We start from the raw sequence: 20,813 nt of genomic DNA, 5'->3' as shown, positions 1-20,813 counted from the left end.
GAGTCTCAAATGTTTCCCATGTAGGAAATAGTTAAAAACTGTGCGGAGACCTAAATTCTGTGCCTGTAATCCTGGCAGGGTTTCATTTTACAGGTTACAGATACCCCAGAATAGTAACTATTGATTGTTTAATTACTTGAAAGTGTTTTATAATCACCAAGTCATTAAGGGTGTTATGAGATCTAAAAACTACAAGTCACGAGGGGGTTGTGCATCAAGTTATTTGGCAACTCATTGATAGAATATGAGATGGAATGAAAGTATTTTGGACTAAAGCATTGTAAATACTTCAAATCAAAATTGAGTACATGAGTGCCAATCCATGTCCATCCCTAACAGAAAATCTCATCCTCTTTCCAGCGCTATTAGAAAGTATATATCATCATTCACTGAGGCAGTGAGAACCTGCTAAAACCTTGCAGCTCTGATTAATGAGAGAATGGTATAAAATGTGCATGTGTTTACATCCTTCAACACAGAACTATACCAAGCAATGCCACCAGGCCAAATGCGTATCTTAATAATGTTAGGCATTCCGTATAAATCATTTTGCTAACGGTTTAGAATATTTCAGTTTTGTATTTGGAAAAGCACAGGCTGTAAGTGGATTCACAGAAGCAACTTGTAGAGGTTATCCAGACTAGTTCTCTACTTAGAATTAAAGGATGTCATATCCAGAAGGAACTCTGGAGACCCTCTGGCCGGACCTCTTCGTCATACATGAAACCAAGGCCCAGAAAAGCTAAATGACTTGCTTAAGCTCACACAGTTAATGAGTCTCAAGGCCAAGACTCAAGGCCAGAAGAGCCATCTGTCCATGTCTATCTTAAAGGCTTCCTAGCCCTACTTCACCTCAGGATATTGACCCTGGCCCAGGCCATCAACAGCAGTCAAGCCTTTGGTAACACCACCTCTCCCTAGAGTGCCTACTTAATTCCCCTTCCACATACATCTATTCATCTTTTAAGACTCCACTCAAGAATCACCTCCTATACGAAGCCTTTCCTGGTCTTCCCACAGCCCCCACAGATTTGGCTCTGCTCTGTATACTCTTGCTGTGGTACATGGAATACAACATTGAAGTGATCGATTTTCATGTCTCTCCACCCAAAGACTTCAAACCCTTGGAGGGCAAGGACCATGCCACATGTTTATCTATAAACCCTGCCCTGAAGGCAATGCCAGGCAGTTGTTAGATACTTATGAAGGCTGACACTGAATAAATGAATAAAGGTAAACAAAACCCCAAGACAGAGCTAAAAGGGGTAGACTCATCTCCAAAGGCAAAGATCTCCAAAAGAGCACTTAGACTACAGAGAGCCTCAGCCCAGCGGCTCCCTATCCTGGCTATGCATTACAAGCATCTGGGAAGGTCTGGAATAAAACCTCCCCCAGTCCAACATCAGACAAACTAAAATCAAATTTTTAAAGAAAGGCCCAATTATCTATAGTTTTGCAAAATTATCCAGATGAGTTCTATAAAAAGAGAAGGCTGCAAACCACTAGTAGCAACAAGAAATCCCACACAGTCCCTGTATCAAGTCTTGGTAGCAACTCTGCAGGTTCAGCCACCTAGCAGAGAAATCAACACTTCCATATGGCATCCAGCACACAGGCACTCACAAAGGTCTTCCCTCCATGTTCACATGACAACCATCTAATTCATTACACTCAACAGATCATAGCACAAAGTGGCATGGTCTTCAGACAAATTAGATGCAAACAACTTAGGGATGTACGAGGATGAAAAATTCATCAAGCCAACATATTTCAAAGGTGAATGATTCTCCTACTTACTGGAAAATGGAAGTAAAATTGTTACCTTTAATTCTAGCAAAACTACAACTTAAGAATAGATAATAAAGCCTGACGATGAAGAAGAGAAATAACAACATAGGAATAAACTTCCCTGGACCCCAAGATAACAGGAATCTGCCACCTCCTATTGTAATAAATGACAATAGCAGTAATCAAACCTTACATGTACATAGGAATTTATATTTAACAAAAATACTTTCATAGTCATTAATTGATTTCAACCTCACAATAGCTTCATGGGGCATATCATGAAAATTGTTTCTTTATATTCTAATTTTACAGATGAGAACAACTGAAGTTCTAAGTAGATCTATGGCAAGCTCAAAGCTAAGGCAAGTAAAGGGTAGAACGAAAACCATTTGACGGGTCCTTAATGTCTAAATGAGGTTCTTGCTGCTCCACACCCCTTCACTAATCTCACAATAAAGACTCTCTCCTGAGACCTTATACTATCTGAAGAAGAAATACTGTTGCTTCTCCTCCAAAACTTGTGAAATACAAAATTATTCAGAAATCATTTTCACCCCACCAAAGTTCCACGGTGCTGCAACCGATTCCTGTTTCCTCTATTAATCTATCTTCTCTTTACACATTATTGAGAAATTGGCTTTTTTAAGCACTAAAGACCAAATATAATATCCAAGTGGCAATTATATCACCAAATACAATGTAAGAAGTATAGAAAATTGTATTAGGTTGGCACAAAAGTTTTTGCCATTAAAAGTAATACTGGTATTAGGTTGGTGCAAAAGTATCACAAGTAATGGCAAAAACCACAGTTATTTTTGTACCATCCTAATATTTAATGCAAATAATGCCATTCTAAGCATACAGAAAAACCAGTAAATCAAGTGTAGAATGTGGAGCACAAAGACATGTGTTTGTAACTTCATTCCTCTATGAATGTTTCTTTTAGGGCATAAAATGTTCTATGAAAGCAAGACCATGGGAAGAACTGGCATATGTGTTTGGGAAGAGGAAAAGGTTATTGAGTGCCTACTATGTGTCAGGCACTGAGCTGAGCGCTTCCACATATTAATGTTTTACACTTGAGTTTTCATTAACAGTGCTACTCTGTACTATTAATAAAAGATAAAGAAATCCAGGCTCACAGGGTAAGTTGGTTATCTTCACACGATTGGAACAGAGCAAAACCAGACTCAGCAAAATCCAGCTCAGGCAGTCCTGTTCCAAAGTCCTTTTCATTATACTCTTTCCACTTATAAAAATGCTCAATTACACTCCCAGATACAGTGGAAATGCCAAGGCCTCTGAGCTTTTTCCAGACCCACATCTTGCAGCCCATTCAGGTCTCCACTCTGCCTGGACAGCATTAATTCCTAAATAGTCGGGGCCGGGCGCGGTGGCTCAAGCCTGTAATCCCAGCACTTTGGGAGGCCCAGACGGGCGGATCACAAGGTCAGGAGATCGAGACCATCCTGGCTAACACGGTGAAACCCCGTCTCTACTAAAAAATACAAAAAAAACTAGCTGGGCTTGGTGGCGGGCGCCTGTAGTCCCAGCTACTCGGGAGGCTGAGGCAGGAGAATGGCGTAAACCCGGCAGGCGGAGCTTGCAGTGAGCTGAGATCCGGCCACTGCATTCCAGCCTGGGCAACAGAGCAAGACTCCACCTCAAAAAAAAAAAAATCCTAAATAGTCTATACTCTCACTGTCCCCACTTGCACCTCAATGTTAAGAGTTTTGCCATTCTATCTCATTTTTAAAGCAGTGGTTTTACCCCCACAGAAGACACTGGAAAATCTGGAGACATTTTCAGCTGCAACAACTTAGGGGTGCTGCTGTTTTGTAGCTGGATGAGGCCAGGGAGGCTGCTATGTATCTTGCAATGCACAGTACAGCCCCCACAACAAAGAATCACCCAGCCCCAAATCTCAGGAGTGCTGAGAATGAGAAACCCTGCCTTAGAGTGAGAATGTGATTTAATAAATGTTCTTCCTCCCCAATAAAATGAGACCATAACCACCATGAGGAATAACTGAGACAATATACATAGAAACCTCTGGTGCACAGTGAGCGCTCAGTCCTAATTAGATAATCTGATTACATGCTTCTTAAGAGTAGGAACCTCCTCAGTTAGCTCTGCATTATTCCCATACAAAGCACAGGGCTTTTTTTCATGGGCACTCAACAAATGTGAAAGAATGTATTCTTTATGTTAGAAATTCTTGAATAAAAAACAAATGCCACTATTATCTATAAAACACACCATTCTCCCATACTCACTCCTTGCCAAACAGTAAGTGAATAGTACATGATTCATTGCAGCAGGCTATGAAAAGCTACAGTGTATCCTGGGTAATGTTATAGAATCACCTCCACAAATAAACTATTAATAAACTTACTATTGAAATGTTTTATCTTATTTTAGCAGAAGGTGAATGAAGAGATCGCAATATACAGATATGAGAAAATCTCCACCCAACAGGCCGAGATTTTGCTATGTGAGGTCAGTTTTGACAATATTGATTCTCAGGTCTTGAGTTAAATTATTCTGCTGTAAACTGTCATCATAAGCATATCAAATAAAAACACTGAAAGTCAAATCTTTGAACAAGCCAAAACAGGTGGATATCACATCTCAGGTCAAGATCTTTTGATTTTTGCTTTTCTTGGTTTATGTAAGTTTGAGTCAGCATGGAAATCCTAAAATAAATGATTGCAAAAACTGTTAGGATTAGCATTCACTCAAGTGACCTATAACAGGATAATATACAATCATTTTGCAGTTTCTGGAGGTGCAGTCCCCAGACCTTGAACAACAGAATGAGCATTTACACTTATTAAATGTTCACAGAGGATACCCCAGACCCACTGAATCAAAATTTCAGAAGTTGGAGCCTGGAAATCTACATTTTAATCCTTTCTCAAATATTCATTTTACATACTAAAGTTTGAGGACCTCTGCCAGGAGATGAAACCCCAGAAAACTGCTTTGCCTCATTTTGTAAATTTCTAGCATACTCTTCTTGCTTCTGCAGACTACTGGTAATTCATTAAACATAAGATCTACATCACCATCCCTTTACAAAAAAAATAGGTAGAGCATTTTGTTTACTGCTTTTGTGCAAATATATTTTTCTAAAGTACAAAAATTAATATTTTATGAAAATGCTAAAAAAAAATTTTAAACTAGGAACCAATATACAAAGAATTATCAAGGAAAACATAGCTCAATTCTGGGCCCCACAAGTGTCAACATTTACTATGTGCCAGACTAGGATAGTGTAATGGTCTACACAGACTAGGTCTCTGACTTTATTTTCCCTTGACTTATGTATTTAAATTGCTAAATACAGACATAAACAAGGAAGTAAGATAATTCAGAGAGTAGCAATACCATAAAAACAAGAAAACAGGTTAATGTAATAAAGAAAGTCTGTGGCAGAGGGAAGCAGAGGCAGTGGCTGGCTGTAGTAGACACAGGGATGAAAAGTGGCTTCCTTGAGAAGGTAACATTTGAGCTGAGACCTGAAGGGGAAGGAGCCTGCCATGAGAGGGCTGGGGGGAAACTGTTCTAAGTAGAGGGAACTATAACTATAAAGACTCTGAAGTGAGAACAAGGTGCTCATTCTAACAGAAATTAAATTATATATTCAAAAAGTTTTATGGAATATAAAACTATTTACAAGCATAAAACATGACTCTTAGCAATAGAACAGTTCCAGCGCAGAAGCAGGGATAATGAAGGGCCTCAGGTCTATGCCACAAGAATGAATCAAGCAGCTGAGGCTACACTGCCTGGACAACAGAAGACATAAGCATATGTTTGGAGGAAGAAGGGAGAAATCTTCACATATCAAAAGGACTACATTCTTTTTTTTTTTTTTTTTTTTTTTTGAGATGGAGTTTCCCTCTTCTTGCCCAGGCTGGAGTGCAATGGTGGGATTTCAGCTCAATGCAACCTCCACCTCCCTGGTTCAAACGATTCTCCTGCCTCAGCCTCCCGAGTAGCTGGGATTACAGGCATGTGCCACCATGCCCGGCTAATTTTGTATTTTGGGTAGACACGGGGTTTCTCCATATTGGTCAGGCTGGTCTCAAACTCCTGACCTCAGGTGATCTGCCCGCCTCAGCCTCCCAAAGTGCTGGGATTACAGGTGTGAGCTACCACGCCCGGCCCAAAAGGTCTACATTCTTGTGAAAGAATATTTAATTTTAAATTTTAAATAGCTCTAGAGGTATGAAATGGGGTTTTAATGGTAAACATTTTAGAGAGGCAGGATCTCAGCACAATGTGAGAACATTCAAAGGAATTTCAGGAAAATGAACTGACAGAAAAGTAATGAGTTCCACATGACTGGAGGTGATCAAGGATGGGCTGGACAGCCAGCTGGCAGAGGAGAACTCAGAATGAGGACTATGAAGATTCTCATAGCCACGTTGGAAATATACACACTCACAGCATCTCTCTCTCATAAGCACTATAGCCACCACAATGGCCTCCCTATCTTGCACTTTACAACCTTCAGAAGCATTGAAAAGAAATATGAGAAATACTTAGGAATCCTTCATATTCCTAATTCACATTATCACCCTGGGATAAAATATGTCTTCATCTCCATAATAACCAATCTATATTCAAAAGGGCAAATTAGGAGACAGGATAGACCAACATTTATTTAAAACCTGTGGCTAATTTGTAGTGGTATCTTACCAGTAAACATTAAACAATTATTTCAATTTATTAAAAGAATTACTCTATTTTAACAAAAATGTGTCCAGATTCCATTAGGTTCCCAGTAGGTGGCATGCCGATAAACAGCCAAGACCTTTAGTAAATGGGTATGTGGTCTTTTGTTGGTTTATTTTTTAATGCAGCCATGAGCAGAAGATGGTTTCCTCATTAAAAGTCCTGAGGGTGAATTACTATTCTTTATTATTTACCTATGCTCCTCAGTAAATAAAAGCAAAAAACAGACACTGAATCACTACTTGATTACCTAGGACCAAAATGCTAAAGATAAAACAAATCTAACTTTGCCCAAAACAGGAATAAGCTAGAATCGGGAGTAAGACTAGAAGCAACTTTGAAAAACTAAACATTTTTAAATAGCTTTTATATAAAATATTTATATTTTTACATCTAGATGTACCTGACTCAAATGCAGATACATTTCAAGAGGTATTCTCTGAATACCTACATATACTTTTTATTATATTAAGTACGTTTCTTTAAAACTACCTGTAAACAAAATTATATTATGACTCTCTTAGGGCAGCTTATAAAAAAGAAACTTAAAATAAATTTTTCCATAAAATAAAGGTTATGTCCATAGACTTATTCGTAAAATTATACCTGACTTTATGAAAACCAGGAATACCAAAAGAGAGACTTTAAAAATTAAAAGCAAAGGCTTAGCATTTGATATGGTTTGGCTGTGCCCCCAACCAAATTTCATCTTGAATTGTAGTTCCCATAATCCCCATGTGTTACGGGAGAGACCAGGTGGAGATAATTGAATCACGGAGGCGGTTTCCCCCATCCTGTTCTCATGATAGTGAGTTAATTCTCATGAGAGCTGATGGTTTATAAGGGGCTTCCCCTTCACTGGGTACTGATTCTCTCTCCTGCCACCCTGTGAAGCGGTGCCTTCCGCCAAGATTGTAAGTTTCCTGAGGCCTCCTCAGCAATGCAGAACTGTGAGTCAATTAAACCTCTATCCTTTGTAAATTACTCAGTCTCAAGTATTTCTTCATAGCGTCGTGAGAACAGACTAATACAGTATTTAACATAAATACTTATCATATGATTTTATGTATAAAGGCCTCCTCCTAGAGCTACATTTCTATTTATACCTATAGTTTAGAAATATACATATTCCATAAAAGTTGTATAATCTATAGTGCAAACAATCACTTTTTAATGTAATTTACTTTAGGCTCACATATCTTTTAGCTCATATTTTGCTATTTTATTAAACTTTAATCTTTCAGAACTCAGAATGACAGCAGGACTGGATTAGTGGCCTCAGGAAACACAGGGTCTGTTCATGAGCAGTGCCACCTAACATCATCTGGTTGCCTAGAAACCAAACCCTTAACTAGGCAGGGAGTTATAATTCTTTAAGTAAATCATCACAAGACCCCAAAGCATTTCTTTTTTTTTTTTTTTTTTCTTTGAGACACGGTCTCACGCTCTCGCCCAGACTAGAGTACAATGGCAAGATCTCGGCTCACTGCAACTTCTGCCTCCCAGGCTCAAGATATTCTCCTGCCTCAGTCTCTTGAGTAGCTGAGATTACAGGTGCATGCCACTACCACCTGGCTAATTTTTGTATTTTTAGTAGAGACGGGGTTTCATCATGTTGGCCCAGCTGGTCTTGAACTCTGAGCTCAAATGATCCACCTGCCCTGGTCTCCCAAAGTGCTGGGATTACAGGTGTGAGCCACTGCACCTGGCCAGGCCCCAAAGCATTTCTAACTACATTCTCATTTGACTAATACACAGAAAAGCTGTGGTGGTTACAAAACAATGAAAACAATGGCGCTGGTAAGAGACCAAATCTCCTGTCCCAAAGTTCACTGCATTCACCATGACCATTCTTTGCAGAATCTCCCTTAACTTGGAAGGTGCCATAGTACTGTATCAACCACCAAGAGAACGGATTCCTGTAGAATAATAATGTTGACAACCTAGCTGCTAAATATATTCCCTCTCTAAAAAGATCTGAGACCTCTTGCCATTTGTTTCCATGCCTTTTTCAAATAACAAGAAATTATGGAAAATTCTGGATTTTCCAAATATTCTCATCCTTAATTGAATCTCTTGGTATCTCCTCTTACAAGAGTGCAGAGTTTCACCTCTTGAATTAGTGTACCAAGCTGTGAACTGTCTCCCAAATGCATATCCTATGGGTGGGAAACAATGAAATGGAAAGGCTCTAAGAAATGGCACCATAAAACCAACACCATGCTACAGAGTTGCTCCTTCATATTGACAGCAAATCAGAAGTAATTTTCTACCTAAGTCAGATCTTCATTCATTAGTTACTTCACAAGTTCAATCCAGTCTCTCAAAACGCAGTAACACAATCTTCCAACCTAATTATCTTCATTGCAAGTACTTAAAACCTTTGCTGAGACACAGTTCTTTCTGTGTCAGACAGGATCAACGTCAAGTGAGCAGGTTGGGTAGACTACATTCTGTCTAATGGTAAAAGGTGGACAATTTAGGAAATAATCGTTTCTTGCAAGGGAGAAATTTCTCCCTGGACACCAAGGGAAACCTCTGGTAAATAAACATATAAATGTGTATCCACTTACAATTGTGCTTTAAAAAACAGAATCTCAAGAATGCCCTATAAATAATACTTCTGAAATTCTGCAGAATTGAAAATATTACAACCTGAATGATTAATAAATTTAATTAACTGAGAAAAGTTTAGGGCTCAGCAGGAATTTTTAAAAATAGAACACGAGATAATTTGTAATGGAAATGCCATCCCATATCGCTGCCACTAGGGAAAATGATGGATATTTCCCTATAAATTATCATGAGGAAACAGTTGGTTTGTTTTGATGGCATTTCAATAGCTCATTCAACAAAACCCCAAAAGCTTTAGTCCAAAAACAGTTCACTTTCATTTTTTTTGACAATCAGAAAAGGAATCAACTCACATTTTCAACCAACCATTTTTTTGTAGATAAAAATACCTTTCAAAAACACTTTTTGAGTGAATTTGTAAGCAAAAATTAGTAAACAGACAAGCAAGACTTCTTATTCCATAGCTCCGTCTCAACTCAAGTTTAACTTTTAATTATTTCCTAAAATTCGTCGCTGCTATTAAGCTTTTGCTTTGTGAGGTAACCAAGTTTTCTTCCAATACTGTTCACTCAACTCATTTAATTCATGCCCTAGGCCAATAACACATCTACTTTTCCAGCTGCAATAGTTTAATAGCTTAAATTTCTAAAGTAGATGGCATTCTTTTCTCTTTCAAAAACCAGTTCTGGCAGTGATTAAAGTAAAGGAAACTGAACGCTTGAAGAGCTTGAAATAAATGGCGTCAGAATTCATGTGTCACATACAAACACAGTCATGAAGGGAAATACCCAAATCACAGAATCCAGTTTAGGCAACATAACCACAGATATATTTTAAAACATGGCGAGTCAATCAACAAGTATATTAATTCATTTTAAATTTGTTAGGAGCCATTTATGAGCAAGTATAGATAGCACTGCAATTCGCCATTCATGAACTGAAACCATGCATAAGCCACACACAGACTCAATGTACTTACCTTATAAACTTGCCCGTATGTTCCATTTCCAACAAGTTCCACCAATTCAAAGATCCCTGCGGGGTCCTGAAAGAAAATAAACAATAAAAATTCAAACAATATTCCAGGCATTGCCTTAATCAAAAGCAAATACTTACCTAAATTAAGCCAATAAATAACAACTTTAGCTTAGGGGGCTCTCATGTGTTAACATTTAATACTATCAAAATTTTAAAATTTAAGTCAGCTGCAGCTATGAAATTAGCCAAGTTCCATTTTCTTTCCATTTTACATTTCTATGAAATGTGTTTAAATCAGGCAAAAGGAGATGCTTTTTCAAGTGAAATAATAAAAAAGAATTAACACATTTCTCACTGTCAAATGGAAACACACTTGCAGGAGCTACATCGAGATAAAGTGAAAGACTCATCATCCTGAGAAGGTTCTAATGTTCTAGGATGTTTCTCTTTGAAATATCTGAGCTGTTCATTGTGTTGAGTGAGCCCTGGTAGTTAAGAACGGTGTTCCTGCATTGTGGGGCAATCTTACCTATGGCAGTCAACAGTTTCCAAGGGAAAATAGAGTCAACTTAACTACCTCTCTCAGAAAGATATTCTTTGGATTCATCTCTCTTCTGTAATACTGCTTCTACAAAATATACTTTTGAGGATAGCCTCCAGTTTCCGTAGTACCTGCTGAGTAACTGCAGGATTTAGAATGCAAACTAAATTGGAGAATTATTCAAGTTCTTACCACCAATCAGTTGTCTACTAACCTCGGGAGTCAGCTAAATGTTACAGTGTTCAATAAATATCCAATAATTACTGCTATTATAACTGAATTAGTATCCCAAAGAAGTTGAAAAGAAAAATCAAAGCCTATAAAATTCTATTCAGAGGCAGAAATTGACTTTTACCCCTTACTGATTCCTAACTGGACAGAAATTGCTTCTTTAAAGGCATAAATCTAGGAGTCACAAACTTAAATGTCTGCAGAGGCCAGGCCAGTAACATAAACAAGTAAAGTGGTCCAATTGGGGCCTGTGGCAAACTGAGCAACCCCAGCCTCTTTGAGGGAGGTAGGATGTGGTGGGGTGGAGTGGGGTGCGGTGGAGTTTACCTACTTGGAGCCAACTGTTGTCAACATATTAGCACAATATTGCCAGGTCTAAAGATTTTTCAAGAGAAACTGAACATTGCATTTAATGTGAGATCTCCTATTTTTTAAGTGTTAGGCATTTAATTTAAAAAATATTCTTAGGAACAAATAAAAATAGACTGCGCTTTTGGCCTATCTCTACCGGACACTTACATGAGAGCAATGCCATATATTATTACAATGGGTAGCTGAGAGGCAGGCAGGGAACAGCCTGAACTTCAGATTCAGACAGACCTGGGTTAAATACCAGCTGTGCCTCGACTAGCTATGTGATCCTAGGAGACCCCGCGAGAGCAACATATTGTCTGGGCCTGCAGGGATGACATCTACCTAGTCATGCTCTTGTGAAGAATAAGTGTGGGCTTTGCACAATGCCTTGCACGTAGTCAGAAATCTATTAATACCTAATAGTAATCACTTTTAAGCTGAGAAATTCCACACCATCAGCAGGATTTAATGGGGGAAGGGGAAAATGAGTTTCTCTGCTATTCTGGGGAAAGGGGAAAATGAGTTTGATCTGACAAGTCAGGACGCTTTAAAGTCCAGTCCGTGGTAAATCAAACTCAAGAAAAGCCCCTGGGTAGGTGCCTTCAAAGATTCCACACAGAGAACAAATAAAAACAAAAACAAAAAGCAAACAAAGCACCCAACAGATTAAACACTTAAGTCACTGAGAAAGATTGGAATTAGCACTACATTACCCACTCTTACGAAGCCAGAAAGGCAAGAAACCACACTCCATGCTCATGTCCTGAAAACTCCAAAAGTCCAGAAGTTCCAGTTATGCCCCACCTGGTCTGGGAGGTGTGGTTCCAGACAGAACCACAAAACTGGAAAACACTGTTAAGGGACTAAAGCTCTGAGTCGACCAACACCCCATAGCTAAAAGACACTGTCAAGGCCACCTGGGAGGCCTCAGGATAGGAAAGAAAAGTTCTGTTGGTTAAACTACTAGGCCATTAGAGCAGCAGGTTTTATTACAAACGGAATTAGAAAGAAATGAGGAAAAGAAAAAAAAAGCCTATAAATGGTGGCAGCTGCTGTTTGTTTCTAAGCTGTGCTTCCCAGTAGTTTGTTTGCTTGGTGGTGTTTCTGCAACATATTTGGAGAGAAGTTCTACATTTGCTTGAAATATCTCAATTGTGTTTTCAACGTTCGTTTTTCTTGACTAAAAAAAAAAATAACAAACAGAGAAGAGATACAGGACAGTGATGAATGGCTGCCTCAAGGAACCTGGGAATCAAATAGGGATGTAAGACGAGGGCAGGAGCACAAACAGGTGCAGAGCAGGGATCAGCTTCTACACCCAGGGGTCACTCACCTCAGGGTACCTTCTCAGAGCTGGGGTTAGTAGGTAGGTCTCAGGAGGATCTAGACAGCTGACTTGTGAGGCTCTTTTCTCTCCTTGAATAAGCTATTCTTGGGTATGTGTCACAACCAATCAAAACCAAGGAGGCTCAATGCTGAGCCTTTAGTTCAAACTGCTAGGAGAAGGTTTTTGCTGGACACATCCAAGGGCCTCTGAAGCAAAGTTCAGAGGAACTAAAGAGTTCCACTGGCAACTGGCCTTGCATGGGCAACCAAACTGGAAAGAATCATATCAGATGGGTTCCCCAGGAATAAACTCCGAGACTCCCTGAGATTTACACTGTGTGAGTTTATTGGGGTATGCCTCAGAATCAACACCTGCCGGGGAGGAAAGGAAGAACTGGACTGAGCCGAAGGAAGAGCTGAACTGCAATGTAGTGGTAACAAAAACTTCATCTGATCCATGAGAGCGCTGGAGCTAGGAGAGCCCTTCAGAATTATCCTACCTGGAAGCATCAGGCCTTTGAATCCCACCTCCATTGACTAGTCATTGCATGTAGGCTGCCCCCCAATACCCATCCCAGAGGTAACAATCTTAGGTGAAGTGACACTGTTCAGCTGAGGACATTTTTCAGGTGAAAGTCATCCCTAGCTACCTACACTCCTAGCAGGTGGACAATTGAGCGCCCCAGCAGTGGAGAACTGAAGCTCTGTGTGACATACCACAACATACACTACATCATGGCTAGAAATGAGGACCAGTTTGGAATTAAGAGAAGTCTATAAGCATCTACAGTCTACAGTATCCTGAGAGAAACAAAGCAAAATAGCATTAAGAGTCACGGTATTTGCAAGAAGGGGACTCTTTGAAACCCTAGACATAGAAATCAGAGGTATTATTCAGTGACACCTCAGTACTGACCCTAGGCTCTCTTCTCTCTTTCCCCTAATCCAAGTGCCTGGAGAGCTGGGTGTTTGTGAATAGTCTTTCACACAAATGTATTTCATCATTAGTTACATCCTTGTAGAATTGTGATATAGCTTGAACAGTATAAGCATTCAACTGTTTTCTCCATTCTAGAGTACATCTAAAGTAGTTTCCCCAAAAGGTCACCATGACCTCAATTTCTTACACGTAGTGGTCGCTTCTCAGTCCTGTCCTAGTTGTCCCCTTTTATACTCCTGAGCATCATCACTCCTGTTAAAAATATATCCCCTCCACCATCTATCATACCTCTTAGTCTCTCTCACAGATTCTATATTTCTTCTGCTCACACCTTTGAGGTAGACTTCCCCCAAAGTTCCACCCTTGTCCACCACTCCCCTAATTTTGTTCACTAAGTGTCAATGATCTTATCTCCAAATGTCCACCACATCCATCTATTCCACTCCATTCACACAACAGGCTTCATCATCTTTTTCTGAGACCATTTGCTTTTAGTTCTTTCTTCCTTCTAAGCTATTATCCATACTGATCTTTCTAAAATAGACATTTCTAATCATGACACTCCATGATTTAAAATAATACAAGATACAGTTCAAACTGAAAGTCAGGTCATGTCATTCTTAGGCCTGGCCTCCATTCCCAGCCTCGTGTTCCATCATTCTGTGCTATAACCAACACATGTCCCTCATGTTCCTAACACACCACACTCAGCTCTTGGTTCATACTGCCCATCTGCCAAGATTATTCCTTCTGCTTTCTTTCTGAGGCAAGCCCATCCTTGAAAGCCCAGCTTGCTGCCTCCTTTCTGAAGCCTTTCTCAAATCAGCGCCACCGCCGCTCTCTCTGCAGCCGCAATATGTTGTGCACAGCTCTATGATAACCATTTTCACATAGTGCTAGCCTCTCTTACATTTCTCTCCCTTGATGAATTACAAATGCCTCAAGAGCAGGCACTGTAACATATTTATCTTGGTATTTTCAGCACTTAGCATGGTGTCCAATACGTAACTGCTAGATATAACTATTTACCGAATAAGGTTGATGTCCCACTCCCAATTCTTCAAGACATGTATAGTGGAAGTCACAAAAAAAGGGATCAGAATGTAGAGCCAAAGGTCTAGCAAACTTACATCATTTCTTTTAAATCTAGACAAGTTGTTCTACCACTGTGCCCTCTATCCTCCTTACCCCAATCCCACATGGACAAAGCTGTCACATGTAAAAGCCCCTGTAGTATTCCCAGCTCTAAACAAATAAAATCCATAGAGCCTGTTATAGTAAACTGTGCCTCACGTGCATTGAGAAGTCAGGCTGTCAGAATGTGGCCAACAGAATGTGCAGCAAGGAGAGGACGCTGTACCTAATAATCATGTTACAAAGACAGGAAAGCTAAGAGATAAGAAATCCACTTAATTCTCCCTCTTGTGTTTGCTTAGCTGCTCTTAAAGCCAGGATGAGCAGCATGGAAGAGAGTTACATACACCAAGGAGAAAAGAGCAAATCATTGACATTTACCAAAGTCAAGAATCCCTGTTGGCTACACACGCCTTTATTCAGATCTTAACCTTTGCTGGGAGGCTGAGAAGAGAATTTAATTCTAAGGTAGAGTAGTTTACATTATTTCATAATGAAATATAACTACATATCAAAAGGCAGGATATTCCTTGAAAGAAAATGTACTTTTTCAGCCAGTACTGATAAAAGCGAACTTGGTTAGTCATGACAATAAAAATTACAGTAATAGTGAACATTTCATGAGGACTTATGTGTCAGAAACAATTCTAAGCATTTTTCATGAATAGCTCATTTATCACAGCTTTATCAAGTAGATGCTATCATTATCTTTGTTTTACAGATTAGGAAACTGAGGCACGGAGGGATTAAATGCTTACTCAAGGTCACACCACTAATGAGCAGCAGAGCTAGGATGTTGACTCAGATGGTCAGACTCCAAACCTTGAGTTCCTAACCACTACCCCATCAGCTTCATGGAACCGTAATTCCCAGCCTTTGATTTACCAACCGGTAGCTCTCTAACCTTGAGCCAGTTTCAGAACTGCTTTGAACTCAGTTTCTTCATCTTTAAAATGTGGGCAGGGTTACCCACCTTGGGAGCTACTAAGAGAACTGTGAGCGTCTAGACTAGCTTGGGGCCTGATATGTAATAGGACTTTAATAAATATTCATTTTCTTCCTCCCTTTTCTTTTTCATCTTTGAAAATGAGTTCATGTAATAAACAAATAATATGCCACAGTAAAATTCAGTCTGCATTTTATAGATTTTCAACTAAAAAAGCCAATAAAACTAATCTGGCCAGTAAAGGAAAACCTATTGCTTTTCAACCAATAATATTACCCACCACATGCTTAGCAAACAGAATCAGATATTTATGGACAAATGTATGTCTCTTTAAAAATTAGTAAGACAACTGAGAAGGCGCATTGTTTTGGGGGTTCCTGGGATGTTGAAATAAATGCTTTTTCTGTCAGCTGATGAAATTTAGATAGCATTGGCAGGCTCAAGCCCAGCTTCACAGCAGAGTGGAGAGATTTAAGATCTAGGGTTTGATATTCCCTGCCACTAAGTTATGCTTTAATTCCTCCAGGTCCTCTGAATGATACTGGATTTATAAGAACACTAAATAACACCACTGGGCTAAATCCCAAAGATTGAAAAAGGCAAACTTAAATCTATAACTAGGATGATGATTTCCTTCACATCATGAAAGATGATACATAATTCTTCCCAGTGCCTCCCCACTTCTTTGAAAATGAAATTGACACGGATCGTGAGCAAATGGCCTACACAGACTCTAGACAGCCCTCCTCCAAAATGCCTCTTAAAGACACAGCCGTTCTGTGACAGAATCTTTCACTTGAGGCCACCAGTCCTTTGGCAGGGTAAAATACACCCAACAGAATATGGATGGCTGATAGTGCTCCCAGAATGACTGCTATCCCCGGATTCCCTATTGACAGCTGCCAAACGACTGTGCTTACTCTAAACTTACAGGCCTTAAAAAGACCAAAATGTTATTTCTTTTAGAACCATATTTAGCAGCTGTTTTGTTTGGTTTCAGCCCTAACTGACAAGCATATGCTTACAAAAGCAAAACAGAACAAAGAAAACAGGAACAGTAGGAGAACTCTCCACATTTATCTTGAGCCTTCAGGCTTTTCAACACCATCTTCGAAAGTACAGCATTAGGAAACTGTGCTGACTCAACAACCCCCGGATTCTAGTTTATGCTGCACTCACAGCCAGGCAAGGTCCCTCAAAGGTAATTTTTTACTTTAACTTCCCCTCTTATAAAGCAGTAGAGGTTTGCAGAGTCAAAGGTCTTGCTTTACACAGTAAGATTTATTTAATCCCTGGCTGCTAGCTGGCACCCTCCCTAGCCACCTACTGTGTGTTATGCACTGTCCAAAGTAGAGGCAGTGGGGTACATGGCCCCTGCTTCATGATGCTTCCGATCTAAGGAAGGAAGTAGACATGAGCAAAATACTACACATACACAGTGATTAGATCATCATAATGACAAGCAGCATATAAGAAAAGGTGCTCCAACAGTATTGATCCAGGAGATCTGGAATATAGTCCAGAAGTGTATCTTCATTAACCTGCCAGCCCAAAGAAGGCATCTCAACTGGAATAGATAATTCAAGTAAAAAACATAAATATATAGAGATAGATAGATAGATAGATAGATAGATAGATAGATAGACAGACAGACAGATAGATAGAGATATATATGGATATAGCTAGGTAAAATACGGATTGTTGATTTTTCTTACTTGATCATCAGTGTAGGACAAATTAAATTATGCAAACCTATCACAGGACTGGTACAAAACATTTAGTGTTCAAGTCTGGATTCCGCTCCTTACTAGTGTTCTTTGATCCCTCATATTCCAGTTTTTTTCCATCTGTAATTTGGGAAAATGCCCTTTGGCCTGCATTTTTACAATGTCGCATCCTACATATGAATGTTCTAGGTAACTCCCCAGCTCCCCGTGTCAACCATCGTCTTTTGGGAAGGGCTGTCCTGAGTGTAGGCTGACTCCAGGACTCCATCTGCTCCGATAGAGCTGTTCCTGGATAGTACTGGTATCCTCTTACCAATACCAGCTCCTCAATGACCAGCTGGCTCCTGGCAGAATCAAAACATAGTCACAGCCAAGCCTCCAGGAACTGACCCTCAATACTGGTAGCTTCCAGTTTGGCTTTCATCTCTCAGGACAGGGAGACTGGAGCCTCCTCACCTCCTGTTTGGTTTGCAGTCTGCTTAATTTCACCTGCTAATGTACAGCAGCCAGCAGTGACACTGCTTTAGATCACCCTGCCCCTGCTCAGCTGCTTCACTCAAGACCCTGCAGCCCCAGCCTGTCCTCACAAAGGCAGCTTTTAGATCTGGATTTGAAACATCACTTCTTGGATTAATGGCTACAAAACCTTAAGCTGTACAACAAGCTATAATAGACATTATCACTGTCATTGGGATAGGCCATGGCCTAAATGCTTTTCATATATTTTCATATTTCATCCTTATAGCAACCTGAGAAATAGGTGTTACTAACCCTAATTTTCAGATGATAAAACTAAGGCTTCAAGGAATTAAGTAACTTGCCCAAGATTAAAGTGAGTGGTAGAGAGAGCAGCCAAGACCAGACTGTAAAGTAAAGGTAAAAATACCTCTCGTGGAAGATGGTTCTGAGAATCCGAAACAACATACATACAAACAACATACATACATAAAACAACATACATAAACAACATACATAAAGCATTTAGCACAATGCATGGCAGTGCTTAATAAATAATGGCCACTGATATATTGCTGTTGCTGGTGGTATTATGAAAAGTTTCCCAAGGTGATGACAGCATTGGTTCATAGTAGAGCCAGGATTCAAATCCAGGTATTTTGAATCCAAGTCTATTATTACTCATTTCCCTACAAACAGCCAATGCTGAAATTAACTTGGGGTTACGGGGATGCTGAAGGCCTTGTAGGTTGACAATGGAGCCAGAGAATGGGCAGTGACCTCAGGACAGGCAAACACAATGAGCCAGGTGGCTGGGAATATACACGTTGTCTACACCATGGTTGCTTGCTGTCCCTGCCTCTTATCAGAGTCAGAAGCCCCAGAAAGGAAGAGCAGACAGGCTCTCAGATTTCCATCGGAAGCTAGTTTCTGTTTTTCCTACTTTGCCATTAGCTAGGATGAATGCTAATTACTTTAAGCTAACCAGTTAATAGACAGTGAGAGGCGGTATAGCATAATAGTGAAAACCACTGTCTCTACAGCCAAAAGCCTGAATCGAATCACAGCTTCACCATTTTCTAGCTATATGACTTTGGGCATGTTATTTAATCTTTCTATGACTGTTTCCTCAACTATAAAACAGTGATAATGGCAGTACCCACTTTGCTGGATTATTTGATACAATAATTAATATATATAAAATGTGTAAAGCAATATCTAGCATATCATAAGTGCTTAAAAAGTGTTCGCTAATAATTCTTTACTCAAGAAAGAATAACTTCTTTACTCCAAAAATGAATAACTTTTATTGGTTTTGTCCACTGCAGTATCTCCAGTACCTCGGATCGTGACGGGGACATCGGAGATACTCAATAAATATTATCTGGATGGAGCAAGTCCTCACATCACGAGTTCTACCACCGATAGCCACAACGCAGTAAGGTCTGCGACATTTGCAGTGAGGATTTCTGAGATCATATCAACAAAATATCTCTACCCATTTTACAGAAGAGCAAAGAGAGGCCCAGACAGGCTCTATACATTTGTGCAATTACAGGTTTCTCCAGCAAGAGAATTTAGGTGATTTATCTGAGGTCTTATCCTAGTTACTGGCAGAGTTAAATCAAGACCTATGTCTTCTGACTTCTAGTTTTTACCTCTGTTCAATTTAACCCTTTGGTAAACCAACAGAATCACCCATTGCCTTTCAAAAAGTGGGCCTGGAAAGGAAGGAAACAGGGACAGTAGATAGGATGGGCAGGCCCTGCTGTTCTTTTGCATAATCTATGTAGGTGGGTTAAGAAATCGATTTCATTCATTTCCAGAACTGATGTAAGAAGATTTAGTGCACATGGCCAGTTTGACAGTACATTTAGTAGGCCACAAGCATATATATCAGCATAAAAGATACATAATATTTTCAAAATATATTTTTCTCGGTTCACAGACTTAGCATATTCATACTCACAACTAGCTCAGTTCAAAATTATTTCCTTACAGATGAAAACAAAGAATTCTACATAAATTGATTATTGTCTACTAGCTTACATTGCATAAATAAGTATATACAACTAAGAATATAAAACCAAAAAGAGAACAATCCAAGGACTTCTTGTAACAGTGACTTGAATATTTTTTCTGATTTTGGTGCATAGCACAGCTATTTTAATCCTTTGTCAGCTGCTGGGATTCACTGGCCAGCCCTTCTCATGCTTCTTGACCTGAAATTCCCGAGTCACGACTACAAACCTGCTTGTGCACACAAGGAATGCACAAGCCCCAACTGTGTGTTCAGAGACTGTTTTCTAACACATTCAGAGTCAGAGAAAGGCACAACAACTCCATAAGGCAGGTTAAGAAAATTCTTCAGGGTACTAAGCCACAAGACAGATATTGGACAAGGATAGCTATCTCCACCACCTCCTGTAATTTTTCTTATCTCTCCTAAAGTCATTTTAAAAAGCACACATGCAAGCCGGGCACAGTGGCTCACGACTGTAATCCCAGAACTTTGGGAGGCTGAGGCAGGTGGATCACAAGGTCAGGAGTTCAAGACCAGCCTGACCAACATGGTGAAACCCCATTTCTACTAAAAATACAAAAATTAGCTGGGCGTGGTGATGCATGCCTATAATCCCAGCTACTCAGGAGGCTGAGGCAGGAGAATCACTTGAACCAGGGAGGCGGAGGTTTCAGTGAGCTGAGATCATGCCTCTGCACTCCAGCCTGGGCGACAAAAGCGAAACTTGGTCAAACACACACACACACACACACACACACACACACACACACACGCAAGCTGCTCTAAAGGTCAATATGCATATGACCACCCCTGACCCCCGCCCTCTGCTCAAGCTGGTCCATTCCCTCCCATCATCAGGTTGTTGCAGAGATTACACAGCTGTTTGGGAAAATGTATCATACAGTTTACAAAGATTTGCAAACATGGGATCCTTCCAGACCTGTCAGGACAGGGTAACTTTCCAGTATTTCCAGCAACACGAGGTGGAAATGATGGGAACCAGACTAGCAAATATTTTGACCTTTTGCCTTTTTTTTTTTTTTTTTTTTGAG

General features: G+C 39.8%; 1 protein-coding gene across 8 annotated transcripts in view; it reads right to left on the bottom strand.

Annotated features, from left to right (window-relative positions):
- Positions 1–20,813, bottom strand: part of TNIK (TRAF2 and NCK interacting kinase) — a 396,954-nt gene that overhangs the window by 295,640 nt on the left and 80,501 nt on the right. For all 8 annotated transcript variants that reach the window (XM_025376200.1, XM_025376201.1, XM_025376204.1 and 5 more), the window contains exon 2: positions 10,085–10,150. In XM_025376200.1, coding sequence (XP_025231985.1) covers positions 10,085–10,150 — 66 coding nt within the window. The remainder of the gene's footprint in view (positions 1–10,084; positions 10,151–20,813) is intronic.

This window comes from Theropithecus gelada, chromosome 2 (genome assembly GCF_003255815.1).
Source record: "Theropithecus gelada isolate Dixy chromosome 2, Tgel_1.0, whole genome shotgun sequence".
Taxonomy (NCBI): domain Eukaryota; kingdom Metazoa; phylum Chordata; class Mammalia; order Primates; family Cercopithecidae; genus Theropithecus; species Theropithecus gelada.
This window is presented reverse-complemented; position numbering and strand designations above follow the sequence as displayed.